Here is a 20,415-nt window from a genome sequence, read left to right on the forward strand (position 1 = left end):
AAATTTCGGCGAATGTAGGCTGAAACCGAAATATTCGTTTCGGCCAAAATTTAAAACCATGGCTGTGCGTGAGCGCGTCTGTGTCTATGTTTTTCTATTGGAGACTACAATCATTTCTTAGCTTTATTCAATCAAATCTTCTCTTAAATATCATTTTTCCTGGAAATTTGTGAGTTCTCTACATAGGGTGCATTATATGATCAGCATTGAATATTTAGCATTAAAAAAGACCTTGTTATATTTTTATACAGCAAGGACACCTTTGATTTTGTTCAAGCTGCTATTTTTTATTTTCTTGGAACTTTTCTGTTTATTCACACAACATGTTTGAACTTCTTTTGAAATTCCCTGATAACTGGATGCAAATAGATTGAAATTGTTTGTTTTTTAATCAATGTGTTTACAAAATGAATGAAATTGCTTGTTTTATGGTTAATGTGGGAACTTTGGTGATTCTGCAGTTACAAGCATTAGTCCCAGTTCATCAGTTTGATAAGCTGCCTAGTTTCTTCATTTTTGCTGGCCTGGTTTTTGTTCCACTGACCCAGCCTTACCTTCACGAATATGGAGAAGACTGGTATAATACGTCACCCCGTCGATTATGTGAACGTGCACTACGGGACTTGCCTAGAAAGTCTGGTGAACAACTTGTAATCCTTTCTCAGGTATTATTTTTGGTTTTTGTTGAATTAAATTAGTCATACGCGTATCCCAATTTGATTGATACTTACTGGATCAATGTTTTAATCGTATATTGATGGTGTGTTTCTATCTTGTGACACTAGTCTGCACATGTAAACCTCCAGGCAAACACAATATTTGATGCTCACTTAGAACTTAGGAACTTATTGTGAGAAGCAATCAAGGAATGACCTTAATTTGTCTTTTGTTTTATTATTTTTGCACTATTTTTACTTAAAAATATTTCTGTATAGGTATCTTTTTTTTGTTTTACATGATATATTATAATCTTCAATTGTGTTACGTATGCTTGGATGCATACATAGATAATTGATAATAAAAGATATTTTTAGTGTACAGGCTATGCGTATGGGGTTCCACAGTGCACTTTTTTCTGACAATTGTCAGTGTTGTTGGGATGAATTATCTTCTTGTTTTATTATTTTATCCAATCTTTAATATTTGCAGGTCAATATTACTTTCAGTTTCTTCCTGTTTTAAAAGGATCATAATACCTTCACCCACTACATAAGCCCGGCCCCAGAAGGGACATGGTGCTCTTATCCCCCTTTCATCCATAGTCCACTCCTAATATAGCTTGCCATCCATCACAATCATGCATGCATTATTGCGCTTGACACATTTTTATCATGCGTGGCCTCGATCTTTTTTATCGTGTGCCATCCATCACCATGACCTTATCTATTAACTAGTGCATTGTAGGCCTAAGAACATAGACACAAGATTCCTTGTGTAGCTGTATGGATTCATGTTGCACTCGACTAGGGTGGTGGAGAAGGTGATGCCGGGTTGTCACTATTCACTAAGGCTACCTCGAGCTTTGGAACTCTATACCGGGATTTTAGAAGATTCCAGTAGACCTTTTCAATGTTACTAGGGTATCCCATCAGTATTCTTATTGTGAACATTTTGCTATTGTTGCAGAACCCTGTTCTAAGTGCATGTCTGGAAGTTTTTACCTGTCTTGGGGTTCTGGTTGGGGTTTGATCTTTTTTGGTGGAGTTGGACACTTCTGTTATTGGGGAGAACACATCTTTGAGAAATAGTATTGTAGAGTAATTGTAAGGACGAAGCTTGAAGTCTTGTGTGGATGAAAGACTGTGGAGAGGGTTGGTTTTCAATAAGAAGATACTCTTTTCTAGGTGAGACGGATTGGTCTCTGCATTTTTTTTCTTCTGGGTGCTGCGGTGACTTAGTTTCAGCCCATCGGGACCTAGCATTTTGCATGGTGGAAAATGGTTTTCAGGCCTCCTTTTGGAACCAAAATTTCGAGGAGTTGCGAGCGACGACTGTCTCCTTTACTCTCCAGCTCCTTCTTCAATCGTATATTTGACAAAACTATGCCCGCAATATGTCACTATTTGATCGAATTTGCTTCGGATAGCAGAAACTGTATTTTGGAGGAGAAATAGGGAGACAATCTTATGAACCGGACGATGGACAAGCAGAGGGCAGAAGCGTAGACCAGTGATGTATCTGTAGAAAGAAAGGTGTTTTGAATTTTTGATAATTTTGAAAAAATGGTAGGCTTGAACTGACGATATTAAAGATAGATATCAGCTCATTTATTTTTTTTTTGATATATTTTGGATTGGTGGGTTTCATAATAGGGGGCATTTGTAGAAAGAAGAATGGCAGCAACGGACGAAAGGTCTGCAGATGGACCTCAAACCATAGTTACCGGAAACTTCCTAGTTAGATGGGAAGCTCCTTCCCTGAAACTCGCTTCGAAAGGTAAGTTATTCTCGCTTCCCAAATTTAACCAGAAGCTTCCTATGTGTTTCATCCTAATTAAAGATTACGCTTCCTTTTTAGGTGATTATTTCTTCCAAAAAGAATATTTTTTCCTTTTGATAATGCTGAAGGATCTTATTTTAAAAAAGTTCATTTAAAACTTGAAAACTCATCTTAAGTTTCAAATGAACTTTGAGGAATGATAGATACAAGGGAGCCCTTGCATAAAGAGCCAAAAAAGGGCTCTTGATTGGATCCACGTCATCAAATGTAACTGATTTTACTTTTTCAACCAATTTTAAAATGTAACTGAAAATGACATGGATCCAATGAAGAGCCCTTTTGTGGCTCTTTATGCAAGGGCTCCCTTGTATCTATCATTGCTCATGAAATTTATGTGGAACTTTTCCAAAATCTTAATATTTGATTAAGATGAAGAAAACATGTGAAACTGTAAATTTCTAAAAGTAGTAATTCTAATTAGTCACAAAGTCTTATTTTCTACCTGCAATCCTTACCTATTTTAACCCTTCCTAACCTATTACAATCCGACTCTTTCTATGTACTTGTTTGCTTCCAATGATGCACTTTTTTGCTTCCAATGAGTAGGGGTGCAACTCAGGTTGGGTTCAACCGGAAAAAAAGTCGGGTTGGGCCAGATTGAGTTCAGATCGGGTTCGGGTTGGGGGTTTGGGCAACCCGACCCAAGTGAAATCCGACATTTTTTATCATTTTTTTTTAGTAAGCTTAAAAACTCGGGTTGGGTCGGGTTCGGGTTGGAAAAAAGGGTTCCTCAGGTCAGGTCGAGTTGAACCTCGTCGGGTTGGATATCAGGTCAGGTCGGGTTGGCCTTAACCTTACCCAACCCGACCCAAGTTGCACCCCTACCAATGAGGCTTATTATATGCTTCATGTTGACTTCAATGATACTTCCTAAACATTTTCTCTTTATTTTCTTTAAAACTTCTCGCTTGCCGATTTTTCTCTTTTCTAAACCCCTCACTTCCCGCTTTCGCTTCTCGCACTTGCTTCCCACTCTGGCAACTGGATCAAACACTCATGCACATGGGCAAAGTTTGTTGTTTTGAAAATCTTCAACCAGAAAATATAGGATCTGTGGGATTGTGTTTGTGTGTTTAGGTTGAGTCTGCAGCTAGCATTCCTCTTATGGAAAACAAATTATTCTTGATACAGAAATGAAAGCAAAAAGGCCAAAGGAGAAAAATATTCCCAACTAGAAACAAATTAAACTAGAAAAGTCTCTATTAAAAAAGGAAGAGTCATCAGACAAAATGATTAGAATCATTCTAGAGAGAAGCAAAATAACAAAAATCGAATTCAATAATCTGCAGAACGACTAAACCCAAACTCTTAATAATAGAACTCCTATCATATATTTTACTTTCTAATCAAATCAAATTCTTACTTTAGAAACAATCTAGGGCCCATACCATTCAAAAAAAAGTAATAAAAAAATCTAGGGCCCATTTGGATACCTTAGATTTTGCCGGTGTTTGCCTCTCTTTTTATCAATTGGTATTTGTTCCAAATATTTGGTATTCCCAAATCTTGAATTTGGAAATCCAAATCCAAATCTGGTGTTTGTCTCCCTTTTTACCATTTGGATTTGGATTTGTGCCAAATATGTGGTATTTCCAAATTTAGAAACGTATGAAGAGACGGTGATATTTGGAAATCAGTTTGGAGTTTGGAAACATTATTTGAAAATCTATCAGAATTTCGGATTTGTGATTGGCCCTCCCTCCCATTCGCAATTTACTCACCTTCCTCCTCCATGCACATTCGACCCTCATCCCCTCATCTATCCCCTCCTCAACCATCTCCCCAAGTGGCCATCGTAGCTGGCGCATGCCTCATGTTCATCGGCAATCGCTGTTCATATGCTTGATCGCCCCTCTCACACTCTCCTCGGCCATTTCCTTCCACACACCACAAGAATTATAGATGGGCAAGTTAATGGTTGTTCATTGAAGATCCATAGTTGGAACATCAGTGGGTTGGGGCCATTGGGCAGCCTGAAGAAGACATGGAAGTTAATGGTTATTCGATGAAGATCGATAGTTGGAACATCAGGCGGTTGGGCAGCCTGAAGAAAAAAGCCCACGTTACAGAGGTTGTGTGCAAGCATAAACTTCCATTTTTACCGTGTGGAAGACTAAATCTAATTCTATTGGTCAATCTGATCTGTGGGATATATGGGGTGTGGAAACAGGGTTGGATGTATCTTTCTCTATGCAACAGGGGCATCGTGTGGTTCTGATCTGTGGGATATGGGGTGTGGAAACAGAGTGGGGTGTATCTTTCTCTATGCAACAGGGGCATCGTGTGGAACTTTGGTCTGTAATCTGTCAATATCAGCCTTTAAAGATTGGGGAATTCTTTGTTATTGGTTTGTTTAGGAAGATAGTTGATAACTCCAGATGGTCTTTTTCTGTTATATGCACCTAATAACTCAGATATGAGGGGTAGCATGTGGGCAAAGTTGGATTCCATTCGTGACTGATGGTACACCCTTCGTGAATTGATGGGACTTAAACCTGATCAGGTTTATCCATGTGGACCGGGATATTAAGACTTGTTGCTAGTATGACAACTTTTTTGTACTTTGTGGGGAGGCATGCTTTACTTGTTCCAATCATCTAGGTGCCCCTTGATAAATAGGTCTTAGGCTCGATAGGTTCTTGCTCTGCTCAGGAGGGAAAGATGACTATCCTGGCACTATGTAGGGTTTTGCTCAAGCCGATCATGGATAGTTGCCCGATTTTTCTTTAGCCAATGATGAGCTGCTGGGGGATGATCCCTTTTTGTTTTGAGCTAGCCTAGTTCAACGAACCAAATTTGATGGACAGATTTGGTGAGTCCTTATGGATTCTTGGTTGGTGCAAAAACTTTGGTATATCTTGCCTTGGGTCGGCAACGTCCGGGTTCTCCTGGTTAGAGGAAACTAGAGATCCTTGGCCATATTTAATTTTTGGACGGAAAGAGAAGAAAAGGGGCTACTGTTGAAAATAGACAAGTTATCTGAGCAGGGGTATTTTTTTTTCTCTTGACTATGATTTGTATAAAAGTCGGTGTCAACATTATTTTCTAAATTAATGAAAGCAAGAATTGTCTAGGTAGGGATATTTTGCTTATTTGATCACAATTCATATGAAACCCATTTTAAACATTATTTTTAATGAAAGCAGAGAATTGTACTAGACTCTCCCCCGCCCCCCTCTCTATTCTACTTAATACTGTGGTAACCTTAAAGTATTTTTTTACTATTGCTTTATGAGTGTGCTATAGGAGGACTTTAATAGAATGGTCATCCAATATGAGGTCAAATGGAAGGTGGTGGGCTACAACCCAACTCCTCAAAAAGTCAGCTAGCTGCTGTCGGATCAAATATCAAGGATGGGATGATAAGTACGTGTTTATACCGCCCTTCATTATATAATTTCTCCATAGCATTGTTAGTGCCACCAAATGTAGAGGCTAGTGATTGTGGGGATAGGGATGAGTTAAAATAACCTTTCTCAGGATGAGTTAAAATAACCTTTCTCATATGAGGTTAAGACGCTTTTGCCATGGAAGGGGATCACACACTTCGGCCAAATAGATTTTGCTTGACTATTTTAGGAGCATTGGGAGGTGACTTAATGGGACCAGATGACATACATTGTCAAATTCTTCAACTCGGGCCAGATAAATTTTGCTTGGCTTTTTGATGAGTGTTGGGACGTGACTTAATATGATCTGATGACATACATTGTCAAATTCTTCAGAAAGAGTGTCAGAGCTTCCTTCATTACTCATACCCAAGAGGGATGACCCCACATTTCTGATTTTATGCTCATCAGTTTGGTGGGCAGTGCAGACAGGATTTTAGCCAAGGTTCTTGCCATGGTGTTAAATCTCCACCAAAATTGACACGAAATGACTGAAATATTTCCATTTCCATCCCCAACGAAATGATATTGAAACCAAAATGCACACATAATTTTATTTATTTGAATTGCATGTGAAATATGGGATATGTACGATGTATACATATTTTTATGAATTACACGTAAAACGTGCTATGTACTAAATTATCAGACATGCATGATGGCTCATGTTACTAGGTGTTTGATTTTATTAAACATTATGGATGGTTTTCTTGTATGATGGTTCCCAAGTGTGTATTTGTGTTTATTCTAGATTTTCTTAAAGTTTCATTTTAAAGTTCTATATTTGTAACATTAAAAAAAAAAGTTCTATCATTTGCATATGTTTCCATATGTATCTGTGATTTTAAAGGATTTCTACTGAATTTCCAACCGAAACCGAAACTGAACATGTTCGTTTCCATGGCGACCGAAACCGAAACCGAAATTTAAAACCTTGGTTCTTGCCGACAGGCTAAAGCTTGTGCATGGAAGGAATCCTTGGCGGGGAGATATCATTGCCAATGGATGTTTGAACAATTATCATAGGAGCGGGATTCGTGGGTTCCTTCTATTGTTGACATGGAGAATGCATACGATCATGTGGATTGGGATTGCCTAAATTATTGATTACGATGAAATGGTTCTCGGTGCTGTTGAATGGGTCCCCTAAAGGATTCTGCGAAGGCTCAAGATGGGGCTATCCAAAGAGATCCTTTATGGTCGTGGCTGAAGCCTTGAGATTGCATGCTGGGTAAAAGCTAAAGCTGGCAGGCTTAGTGGAGAGGTTTCTATAAAGTGCAGTCTGGTTTTCTATAATGTGCAGTCCCTCTACAGATCAAAAGGTTAGGATCCTTCTATGGAAATTATTATCGCTATACATCTTATTTACGTTGTGGCCCAACATATTAATGGTTTGGACCCTCCTATGAAGTGGGCCCCACTGTACTTTTTTAAAATACTGGACTTCACGTGCACACACCGTTTATTATCTCTGATAGCATAGGTTATAGTGTTTATCTTTAGGGAATTAATTGCATACTTCCCGAGATTTAGTGTGGATTTTAGCATTTAATTATAACAAATGAAACCAAGCACAAGGGGATTTCTAGACCAGACAAAGGGGGCTGTGCATATTATAATAAATGACAACCTAACTGAAGATCTAGAGGTTTTCGTTTATATCTTCTTCTAAAGCTTGTAAGCTCGATAACGGGGTTCGATTGAAAACCTAGTCCTTGGGGCTTGTTACAACCATAGGTAGCAAAACGCCGTATTAAACGGCGTATTTTTGAAAAAATCTCGTTTTAATGGCTAGCCCTATAATACGGCTTATAAAACGCTGCTGCTGTTTAAAACAATGAATTTCAGTTGAAAACTTAGTTATAAATTCCGTTCCGGTCGCCGTTTCGTTTTGGCTACTGGAACGGAACGTTCCGGTGTTCCGGCCGTTTCGTTCAGCGTTCCGGTCGAAACTTTCCGTTCCGGTTGAAAAAAATAGTTAAAAATATGAAAAAAATCCTAAAAAATTAGAAATTGTTAGAAAAATATAAGAAACACTTAAATGAACTAAAAGACATATTTATTACTTAAAAACCAAAGTTTAATAACAAAAAGACGAAAAATGCCCTCCTAACAACTACAAAACGGTCACAAAATGAGGGCAAATGTGTAAAATACACTCCCCAACAGCCATAAATGAATTTATGTAATTTTTTGGATTTTATTTTTATTTTTTTTCGAATTTTTTTGAAAAAAGACGAAAAATGCCCTCCCAACAACTATAAAACGGTCATAAAACGAGAGCAAATCTGTAAAATACACTCCCCAACGGCCTTAATGGCATTTTTGTAATTTTTTTGAATTTTTTTGATTTTTTCCGTCCGGCCATTCCGGCCGGAACAGTGAATTCCGGCCATTCCGCCCGGAATTCCGCCGGAAACCGGAATTCCGACCGGAATGACCGGAATTCCGGCCGGAACGGAAAATATGCCCATTCCGTTCCGGAATCCGGTCCGGAACCGGAATTCCGGTCCGTTCCGGCCGGAACGGAACGGAATTTATATCTATGGTTGAAAACGATTAAAATGCGAATTAGACGTGCAAAACTTTTTTCCAAATTTACCCGTCCCCTTTCTAAATTACAAAACCGTCTGAAGCCCTAAATCGTTGTTGTAACGACCATGAAAATCATAGAAATTATTTTCAAAAATTTTGATATTTCCATCCTTTTTATTTTTCGAAAATATGTTAATGGCACCCCAAAATTAATGAAACCTATGAGGCTATATTAACCCTAGTTAGTAAACTACATTAAAAGAAGACATAAGGGTATTTTAGGCACTTTACTATTTCCGATGGAAAATAGAGTTTTGGGAAAACCTGCCGTTCAAAACTCCCAATTGAAGTGGGCGGCGTATAATAGGGGTTTCCATTGCCTGATACCACAACTGTAACGACCCGGCTTCTATTGCCTGAGGTCGCTACGGAACAATTAAAATACCACATAATTTTTTTTCAAAACACCACAAGTTAAACGTAAGCATAAGCGATATAAAATTTTAACAAAATCAAAACATTTCTATAAATCTTCATCCCAACAAGTTAAATAAATTTTGTTCCCAAACAATAAAATCACAATCTCAAACCATTAAAATTGAAACCCAACTAAAACCGAAGTCCTCAAACCAAATAAAATCAAATTCATCTAACTACGATTCCCGGTCATGGCAAACTATGTCATTCCAAAGACTCTGACACCGACGCTCCCATTCCCGCATGCGTTTCGTCAGATGTTCTCGTTTGCAAACGTTCCTTCTTTAACACTTACATTCACTGTAGTGTATGTGGGTTAGAGCAAAGTAATGGAAATGCTCAAATAATAAAACTAACCAAACAACCTGATATTTATCAAACTAATTATTACAACAATGAAGTTATAAAAAGGCAATTGAAAATTGTTCGCAATATTTAAAACAACAATTAAAGATAATTATGAAATTAAATAAATGCAGTGCATTACATCAAACACAATGCATCTCTCTTTCCCCAATGATCATGCGGTAATCCCAGCATTCTTTTCTCATGTATAACGGTGGCATATAGCCTGGCCGGCGATCATCTTAGTTATCAATTCCGTCCTGTTCCGGCCGGAACGCACCGGAATTCCGGTTCCGGTCCGTTCAGCCGGAATGGGGTTGGAAAGTTGGAAAAATAAAAAAAATTCAAAAAAAATCCAAAAAATTACAGAAATGCCCTTATGGCTGTTGGGGAGTGTATTTTACATATTTACCCTCATTTTATGACAGTGGGGGTGCTGTTTGGAAGGCTATTTTCGTCTTTTTGCAAAAAATTAGAAAAAAATTTAAAAAATTCCAAAAAATTCCCCTCGCCGGAGTGGAACAAAAATTCCAAAAATTTACCATACCCACTGGATTTTTTTTTCATATTTTTAACTATTTTTTTTTTAAAAACAATTCCCCTCGCCGGAGCGGAACGAAAAGTTTCTAACGAAACGACCGAAACACCGAAACGTTCCGTTCCAGTAGCTGAAACGGAAGGGCGACCGGAACGGAATTTATAACTAAGGCGATCATTAATCATCAAGGACCCCCATTCCTTAATGGAATGTAATCATCTTTAGGATTTCTATTTGTTCACCTCAAAGGTTCCTTTCAAATGCATCGCCTACCAGCTGTCGTACGATCTCGGACTGGTCGGCTTTTGGCTTTTCGCCTAAGGTTGGATCCAAGGGTTTTCCTTAGTCCTCCCTCCCATTTCTCAATCCTAGGTAGGACATAAATTTCTCGTTATACAATGCTTTTCTCTTTTGTTTTTATAAATCTAAAAATTCTCTTTTGTGAAATTACATGACCTACAACTTACTTATAATTAATCTCATCTCATTTTACAAAAGAATCGATAAAAGACAAATATTTAAAACAAATCTTTCATAAACAATGTAACAAATATATAAATAACAAACATTATGGTAGTAGCTAGGAGGATAAATTAAAGTAATTTAAATCAGGCTTACTAATTAAGTCAATCCAATACTTGCCTTATTAACTTGCTATCGAACGAATTTAATTATTCTTGAAGTTTAGGAGCGAATACGGTCTGCAACAAGGCCACGAGCTTTATTTAAGTCACCATTATTTGGTTTTGTTAACACTTCTCTAACTTTTTAAACCCTCATCATAGTTAACCTAAGTTATGTATTTTTGTCTTTTATTAACTTTACAACTCTTAAGACTTCCATACTTCAATCATATGACATATCTGCCCCCTAATTTAATATCTTTACTTAACTATTAAATTTAATAAACCAAAAATCAGATTTTTTTCCTAATAAGACCAAAAAGTTAGCGTAGTTAACAAAAATCAAAACCGTTGAAAAATCAGAATTATATAACGAAATTTTTAATACTATATTTTTATTAATCTAGGATTTCTGTTCGAAAACAAAAATCAAAAACCCAAAATTCGCATAATAGGACGAAACAGTTTTGTGTGACCAATAAAACTGAATAAGACGAACCGTTTTGTGTGTTTTTATAAAAAACGAACCAAATTCTAAAAATCAGTGAAAATAATGTCAGAAAAGTTCCGAAATTTTAAAGTTAGATTATATTAATTAATATAATTTACTGCAAAAAATCAGCTAATCTCCTAAAAATTTCTAATGACCATGAAAATTATTGAAATTATTTTCAAAAATTTTGATATTTCCATCATTTTTTTTCAAAAATATGTTAATGGCACCCCAAAATTAATGAAATCTATGAGACTATTGTTACCCTTGTTAGTAAACTACATTAAAAGAAGACATAAGGGTATGTTAGGCACTTTACTATTTCGGATTGAAAATAGAGTTATGGGAGAGAAAATTTAGGGATTTCAATTATCCCTTCCCTATTATATGCCCGCCCACTCCAATTGGGTGTTTCGTATGGCATGTTTTCCCAAACACTTTGGGCGCCACTTGTGGGCCCCATAATAATAATATATATAAAGATATATACTAAAAGGAGGGGAACCGACTACATTCCCAAGAAAATAGCCATATGCCCCCCATATTAGAGGAGTGTGCACGAATTTAACAATGAAAGGAGGGCCCAGTTGCATCACAATTGGAATTTTGGAAAAATGGAAGGCTTTCTATCAAATAAGATACGTATATGGGGAGAAGTTATAGGAAAAGAATAGAATAACTCAGAATTTGGGATAGGTGGGAAAGAATCCCAAACAAAATTAGAAACCAACACTCACACCTATAAAAATAGGTGCACGTCCCTTTCTTTCTCTCTCTCTCTCTCTCTCTCTCTCTCTCTCTCTAATTCACGTTAATAGAGAGAGGGAGGTACGGCCAGGAGAGAGAGAAAGAGAAAAAAAGAGGAAGAGAGAGAGAGAGAGAGAGAGAGAGAGAGAGAGAGAGAGAGAGAAGGAGAGTAGAGGAAAAGGAGAAGAAAGACTAGAGTTCGTCGAATCGTCGTAGTTCGTTTCAAATCAACTAAGTGCCTCGAAAACCTTTTTTACGTTGTCTTTGATTAGTGTAAAATTAGTAAAGAGGATATGTTAGGGTCCTAGTTAAATAAGCATGTTATTTTTGTAGGATTAAATAAGCAATTCAGTGTAAAAGTAAGCTAATGTTGATGTGAAAGAGTCTTAATACATATTTGATTTTGATATAATTATAGTTGTGAATCTTGTGATTAAGTTTAAGCATGTTAAAGTAGTTAAAATTTATTTAAATATGTTTTTCGAAATTAAATTGAACAAATCCCGTTTTTGAGTTTCGCACCATCACTTTTGTCTTGTTAGGAATTTTTAGGAGATTAGTATAGATTTTTTGCAGTAAATTATATTAATTAATATATAATGTAACTTTAAAATTTCGGAACTTTCTGAAATTATTTTCACTAATTTTTGGATTTTAGTTCGTTTTTTATAAAACACACAAAACAGTTCGTGTTATTCTAAATTTTCCGGAATTATGTTCTGATTTTCGTACAGATATTTTAAAATAATTAAATCTACCTATTTAAGAAATTTTGAAGGGATTTCATCTTTTTCGACGATAAACAGTTTTATTGGTCACACAAAACTGTTTCGTCCTATGAGGCGAATTTTTTGTCTTTTATTTCTGTTTTTTATTTCTGTTTTTGCACAGAAATATGAGAGTAATAGCAATAATGTAGTATTGAAAATTTTGTTATATAATTCTGATTTTTCAACGATTTTGATTTTTGTTAACTACGTTAACTTTTTCGTCTTCTTAGGAAAAATCTAAGTTTTGGTTTATTAAATTTAATAGGTAAGAAAAGACATTAAAGTAGAGGGCAGATATGTTATATAATTGAAATATGAAAGTCTTAAGTATTGTAAAGTTAATAAAAGACAAAAATACATAGCCTAGGTTAGCTATGATGAGAAAATTAAAAAAAAAAAAGGTTAGCTATGATGAGGGTCTAAAAAGTTAGGGAAGTGTTAACAAAACCTAATAATGGTGACTTAAAAAAATCTTGTGACCTTGTTGCAGACCGTATTCGCTCTTAAACTTCGAGGATCATTAAATTCGTTCGGTAGTAAGTTAATAAGGCAAGTATCGAATTGACTTAATTAGTAAGCCTGATTTAAATTACTTGAATTTATCTATCTAGTTACTGCCGTTATGTTTGTTATTTATAAATTTGTTACATTATTTATGGGAGATTTGTTTTAAATATTTGTATTTTATAGATTCTTTTGTAAAATGAGATGAGATTAATTATTAGTTAGTTGTAGGTTATGTATTTTCACATAGGAGAATTTTTAGATTTATAAAAAATGAGGGAAAAGCATTGTTATCGAGAAATTTGTGTCATACTTAGGATTGGGAAATGGGAGGGAGGACTAAGGAGAAACCTTTGATCAAACCTTGGACGAAAAGCTAAAAGCCGATCAGTCCGAGAGCGTACGACAGCTGGTAGACGATGCAATTGGGAGGAACCTTTGAGGTGAACTGATAGAAATCTTAAAGTGGATCACATTCCATTAGGGAATGGGTGGTCTTTGATCGCCGGGCATGCTATAAGCCACCATTATACATGAGAAAATAATATTGGGATTGCCGCATGATCATTGGGGAAAGAGATGCATTCTGTTTGATGTCATGCACTGCATTTATTTAATTTCATAATTATCTTTAATTGTTGTTTTAAATATTACGAACAAATTTCAATTGCCTTTTTATGACTTCATTGTTGTAATAATTAGTTTGGTAAATATCAGGTTGTTTGGTTAGTTTTATTATTTGAGCCTTTTCATTACTTTGCTCTAACCCACCTACACTACAGTGAATGTAAATGTTGAAGAAGGAGCGTTTGCAAACGAGAACATTTGACGAAACGCATGCGGGAATGAGAGTGTCGGTGTCAGTCTTCGGAATGACATAGTTTGCCATGACCGGGAGTTGTAGTTAGATGAATTTGATTTTATTTGGTTTGAGGACTCCGGTTTTAATTGGGTTTCAATTTTAATGGTTTGGGATAGTGATTTTATTGTTTGGGAACAAAGTTTATTGGGATGAAGATTTATAGATATGTTTTGATTGGGTTTATATCGCTTTCACTTACGTTTAACTTGTGGTGTTTTGAAAAAAACAATCTTGGGATGAAGATTTATAGAAATGTTTTGATTGGGTTAAAATTTTATATTGCTTTCGCTTACGTTTAACTTGTGGTCTTTTGAAAAAAAAAATTATGTGGTATTTTAATTGTTCCGTAGCGACCTCAGGCAATGGAAGCCGGATTGTTACAATTGTTTTCTTCTTCGTCTTTCCCATTGACGAAATGAGTCATCTCCTCCTCTTGTCTCATCCCTTCCCCATGTACTTCGCGCTCTACCTCATAGAGACGGCCCGCCGGTAACGACTCCGTCCAATAATTTTGATCCGCCGGCGATGAACCCTAAAGTAGTCGTCACCCACATCACTCCCTCCTCCCTCTTCTGCAACAACCCTTCCTCACCCCCCACCCTAGTCGTGATCATCACCTTTCATTTATACTCCAGAACCCTTCTTAGCTTCTACGATTCCCGATCTTCCCTCCTTCCTCAACACTGCCCCTCCTCCTTCTCCACTGGTTCGTTACCTGTCGTCGACTCCAATTCATCCCTCCATGCGCAAATTTGATATCTCCAAAACCCTAACGTCCCTGGAAAATATTGTTGTATGACCAGAAACCCTAAACTCTCTCTTGACCTGAAATGCCTTGATTGCAGAATAGAGGGAGGATCTATATGGGACGATAGTGGCAAAGCTTGAGGGATTGGCATGGGTTGTAGAACTACGCCATGCTCGGGTTCTTGATCATGTGTGTTTTTTGTCATGGTCATTGCAACCGCTTTTCTTTGAGGCCCCGTGGAAGGTCTTGGAGAAGTCTGGAATGGCCTTTACCGGGGAAGAAAACAACAAATGAAGGGTTTAGATCATCCAAATAAGTGTGCATACCTACTCCCCTTTCATAAGGCCACTTGTTCCCACCAATGAGAGTGGTTGGGACCTACATCCATCTTTCTAAAAGCAAGCAAGGAAGTGATAATTTTTTTTGAAATGGTGCTTTTTCTTCCCGGAACAGACTCCTCCAGTGTATTTACGACTACACTTTTACACTATAACGTGCTGACCCTGGGAAGAAAAAGGGGCAAGTATATCATTTTCAGAGCAAGAAAACTTGAAGTCTGCCTTGGGCCAGGACTACCTCTATCTGTTGCCTCTCTAAGCTTTTTAAATTGAAGGCATTACGAGTGCCAACCTTGATTTACCAGTATGCTTTAGTTGAGCATGACATCGTTGTAATATAATGTGCGGCACATATTTCCCTATTTAGGGGCTCACCCTTTATTTACCTGATCTGTCTATCCGGTAGGTTCCTACTGGGGCACCTGTTCTGTTTAATTATGTTTGGCATATATCGTACAAATTGAGGGCGAGCCTTGGCGCAATGGTAAGGTTGCTCCATTGTGACCTGGTGGTCACGAGTTCGAATCGCTGAAACAGCCTCTCTGCAAAGCAGGGGTAAGGCTGCGTACATCTAGCCCTCCCCCGACCCTGCAATGGCGGGAGCCTCGTGCACTGGGCCGCCTCTATATATCCTACAAATTACTACTCTGTATATGTGAACGTAATTATGTTCCGAAATACTAGAAAAAATATTTAGATGTCAGTTAAAACATAATTCTAATTCTGGAAGCGCTCCAAAGAATAAGAATTGATTTTGGCTTCCAAAATGAGAATTAAGAGAATGTTTAAAGAACACACCCCGAATTTTCAATCTTTCATCTATTGTTCAAGATTCAGTAACAAGGATCAAATCGCACCAACCCATTGTCAATTATTATGTTTTAATTCAGTTTATAGAACAAATAACAGTTATCATAATTCAAATGAAAGACTCCCTGCAAAACTGCTTGCATATGGCTGATTGGGTTTAGAAGCTCAGATGAATTCGACATCAGGCCAACTTTAGATCAAGTGTCACTAGGTAAATACATTAGTTTGGATATCATATGGTTTTTTTCAGACATTAGACAAATTTGAAAATTTCAGATGCGAACACACACACACACACATATGCAGAGAAACCCGTTTTTTTTTTAATTTGTTTTTTTTAAAGCCAAACATATTAAACACGGTTATTTCATTGTACATTTTTTTGGCGTTTCCATCATTTTCACTATGTTTTTTGAACCAATGCCGTATTAAACCTGAATTTTTCCAGTCCCGTATTTTTTCCGTATCACGTTTTGCTAACTATGGTTACAAGGAAATACAGTTATGAAAGAGGGACGGCCATCGGCAGTTGACGATCAAGCAAGATGAAGACTATGTGGCAGCAGCTAAAGAAGAAAGATGAAAAGGGGAAAATCTAGGAGAAAATGACTGAGTACAACGACAAAGAGGAAATGTAGGGTTATTTGTAAAGGAAAAAACAAAGGATTATGGCTCTGAGATATGGCACCATTTAACATTTTCTTATGCCTCAAGTAGAGAATGAGATGACACCACATTAACTTGGTATCAGCAGATACGCGCTGGCGCCGCGCTGATACCAAACGATAGCTCTGTATTGGGACGATGTGACTGATACCAAGCCAATATTGCTGTGATTTTTTAACTCTGAATTATTATTATTATTATTTTTTGAACGTTTTTTTTTTAACTCTGATATCTTGTCAAATATCGTATTGGCCTTGACGGATATGTATCCATATCGGCCAATATGGGTGATACGATACCGACATTATCTACCATGGCGGCTATATTTTGGAGCACCTTGATGTGCTATAAAATCTTCTACTCTTTCCTAGGGCTCTAGGGATCCTATAAAAGTCCAAGTAACTGACAATGAATACAATGTTCGCTGCATGGAGGGAACAGGTTTGGTCATTGTTTCAATCAGCGCCACCATTGGCATTGCTGTTTCATCTACATCCATTCCTACCAACTTTCTACATTATTTTTATTTTTTCCCTCAGTGGGTTGTTTACTCCTTGCGTTTTGAGTACATTAACCCTATGAGGATTTGGGGAATCCACCACCTCTTTTTTTAAAATGATCACAGCTTAGTGACCTTTTTCATTATGGTTACTAGATACCGGTACTGTTGGATCGGCCTATTTCATCATCATCCTCTTTTTGCTATTCAGTCAGTGTTCGTTAAGATTAGTAATTAATTTACTTTTTGAACTTTTCGTGTTACAAACCTATAGCTGATATTTTGTTGTCACATTGTGTTGTCTCAGGTGCTGATGGACGATGTAAATATAGGATACGAGCGACTGGCAGAACTACAGGTTTGTAATATTGAAAGTATCTCACTTTTGCAGTTCCAGCTAGCGTTGATAGCGATTGATCCCTTAGTCCTACTAGGATGCTCATTGGAGATAATGTTCTAAACATTCATGTTAGTCAATTGAGTTGGACAGGAGTGATATTCAAAATTTTCAGATATATTTACATATCGATCTGAAATCATAACGTATGGTGACACCAGGTGAAGAAGGTGAATGGCGTGGAAGTCGAGAACCTGAAGCATTTATGTAAGCTCGTTGAGGATTGCAAGGAAGAGACCTTGAGATTTGATTTGGATGATGAAAGGGTAGTTGTGTTGAACTACAGTTTGGCCAAAGTCGCTACTTCCCGGATTCTAAAGCGTCACAGGATACCGTCAGCCACGTCTGCCGACCTCCTCAATGAGTAGAAAACAGACCCAGAAGTTGAGGCTGCATGCTCAATTTATGTGGTAAGGAGGCTAAACTCATGCCTACTTGTCATTTTTGTTTGTAGAGTTAAACTTATGCCTAATTATCATTTTTGTTTGTCAATTGATTCATACAAACTATGCAATTTTAGTGTAACAATAACTTTCAGGTTCTCCTATTCTCCAGCTGACATGATTTGTGGATTTGATTGACACTTGTGATTGGGTCTGATACTTGGGTTAAGCCTTATTCAGTAAAGGGGTGCAAAACGCAAAGCTCCATTTGTTGGGGTTGGATGCAATCTAGGGTTGACAGTAGGGTCCAGCATATCCATTAAACTAGTGAAGCGCTACACATTCTCAAGCTTAAGCCAATGCTGCTTTATACATCTGTTCCTGTTTTGGTCTGGTAAAGAACATGTAACTGGTGGGCAGCGCGGAACCTCGGTTGATTTTTGGGAATTCGGGTTGGACTTTTACCATAAAATCAGGTTGGGTTCGTGTTGATTGCAATTCATTTTTTAGCAAAAGCTCCACCCGACTCGACCCAAGTTTCACCCCTACTTGTTCTTTCGTTTGACCTTTTTATTTTGATGAGTAACTGCTGGTTCTTACAAACGACCTCTCCAACACAAAACTCCACCAACGACCAAAATCCATCTGAACCAATTCATCACTATGAAGCTTCATACATTCCTACGACCATGGGTGAAAGGTTAGGGTGATCCACTCTTTTAGATGCTTTAAATGATGAATCTTTGCTCTCACGTATTGAAAGATTTGTTATAGGGGCAAAATTGTTATTTTAAAGCGTGGTGATGAATTCACCCCTGCAATTGATGAATCCAAGGGGTATCTCAAATTGGCCATTCTAGGGTAAATGTCAAGGAAGCGGGGAAATTATTTACGGGGAAATGATAAATGCACCCCTTTTCATCACATGGGACACCCAACTGCGGTGTACGTGGCAATCAAATCCGCTGAATCCTTCTAACGTGAAGTACATCAGCCCCTCTGCACTCATAGTGTACCCTCTGTTGAAGATCATCACCAACTTCTCACTAAAGAAATAAGGAATGTTGACTGAGCCTTCAGATTCTGTTGCATGAGAAATCTTTTGCTATCTTTAGTCAGAATAAACGGAGGAAGACCAAGACTTTAGTGAAGTAGTATATGTTTGTTATGATTGTTAAAGTTGTTGCTATCATATGAAATCTTTTGCTATCTTCAATAAAAGGAGGAAGACCAAGACTTTAGTGAAGTAGTTTTAGATATTTTATATTTGTTAAAGTTGTTGCTAGTCTATTTATTTGTAATCCATTTCACTCGATTGATTAAGCAAGAAAAGCTAGTTTCAAGTCTCTGTTTTCTGCTCTGTTTTATTTACAATTGGTATCAGAGCTGAGGCAATTTTCTGGGAGAGTTGCTGAGGTTTTGGAGATTTAAAGACCTGCTGTTTGCTGCGATCGTATCTAGCTGTGATCGAAGACCTGCTGTTTGGCTGCAATCATGGATCTCACCAATTCAGTAGGTGGAATCGAGAAGCTAAATAACACGAATTATGACTACTGGAAGTCATGCCTGGAGTCGTATCTTCAGGGTCAAGATCTTTGGGAGGTTGTGAATGGAGCTGATGCCGTCCCTCCCAACTGCACACCCGATTCCCAGGATGCTTCACGTAAGTGGAAGATCAAAGCAGGGAAAGCTTTGTTTGTTCTGAAGGCCACCATTCAGAAGGATATGTTAGGCCATATTCGTGAAGTCAAGACGCCTAAGGAAGCCTGGGAGTCATTTGCTGTTTTGTTTTCTAAAACAAATGATGCAAGACTCCAGATGCTAGAGAATGAGATTGGATCAGTCTCTCAAGGGAACATGACAATATCCCAATACTTCATGAAAGTAAAAGGTATTTGTCATGATATCACCCAACTTGATGCAGAATCCAAAATCACCGATGCACGTACACGGAGGATAATTATTCGAGGTTTAAAATCCGAATACAATGGGTTCATTACAGCTATTCAAGGGTGGCCAGTTCAGCCATCTCTACTTGAATTGGAAAGTCTTCTAGCCAATCAAGAGAGTTTGGCAAAACAAATTGCAGGTATATCCTTGAAAGAAAATGAAGAGGTACTCTTCACAGGTCGGGGAAGCAAGCCCAAATCAAAATCAAAGCCTTGGCAAGGGAGCACTCAAGGAGGGGAAGCTTACAAAAATCGTGAATCAAGCTCAAGTTCAAAGAAAACATGGACATGCTACAACTGTGGCAAGCCTGGTCATTTTGCCAGGGATTGCTATGCACCAAAGAAGAAATCTGAAGAAGGAAATTCTGCTACATCGAATGATGTTCAACAGAATGATAATAGCGAGGACGAATGGAGCGCCTTTGTCTCCATTGTTGAAGACCAATCCTTGGTGGCTGAAAAGAAAAATTTTCAGGACAATGAAGAAGAATGGGCAGATTTTGTCTCCATTGTTGAAGACCAATCCTTGGTGGCTGAAAAGAAAAATTTTCAGGACAATGAAGAAGAATGGGCAGATTTTCTTGTCATTGATGAAGATCAGTTAGAAGGATGGGGAGATCTCCTTATCTCTGATGAAAAACCGTTAGAGTTAATTGAGATGGCTTTAACAGCCTCTAATCACGTGGTATCTACAAGCTCTATGGAGGAAAATGTCTCAGATCAACCAGACTATTCTAGAGACTGGATCATTGATTCAGGCTGTTCAAACCATATGACAGGAGATGGGCAAAAATTCCTCACAAAGACAGAGTACACTGGAAAGAAGATGGTAGTGACAGCAAA

At 37.6% G+C, this 20,415-nt stretch overlaps 1 protein-coding gene across 3 annotated transcripts in view; it reads left to right on the top strand.

Annotated features, from left to right (window-relative positions):
* The window catches only part of LOC143860031 (protease Do-like 10, mitochondrial), a 44,890-nt gene extending 27,096 nt beyond the window's left edge, over nucleotides 1–17,794 (top strand). For 2 of the 3 annotated variants that reach the window (XM_077370537.1, XM_077370539.1), the window contains 3 exons: nucleotides 462–665; nucleotides 17,151–17,201; nucleotides 17,402–17,794. In XM_077370537.1, the coding sequence (XP_077226652.1) occupies nucleotides 462–665; nucleotides 17,151–17,201; nucleotides 17,402–17,608 (462 nt within the window). In that variant the 3' untranslated portion in view covers nucleotides 17,609–17,794. Of the gene's footprint in view, nucleotides 1–461; nucleotides 666–6,839; nucleotides 7,181–17,150; nucleotides 17,202–17,401 lie in introns of those variants that run through there. The other variant, XM_077370538.1, reaches the window with a different exon arrangement.
* Nucleotides 17,795–20,415: the final 2,621 nt, after the last annotated feature.

This window comes from Tasmannia lanceolata, unplaced genomic scaffold (genome assembly GCF_043159265.1).
Source record: "Tasmannia lanceolata isolate RefF3 unplaced genomic scaffold, GAP_Taslan_0.1 ptg000037l, whole genome shotgun sequence".
NCBI classification, from domain to species: domain Eukaryota; kingdom Viridiplantae; phylum Streptophyta; class Magnoliopsida; order Canellales; family Winteraceae; genus Tasmannia; species Tasmannia lanceolata.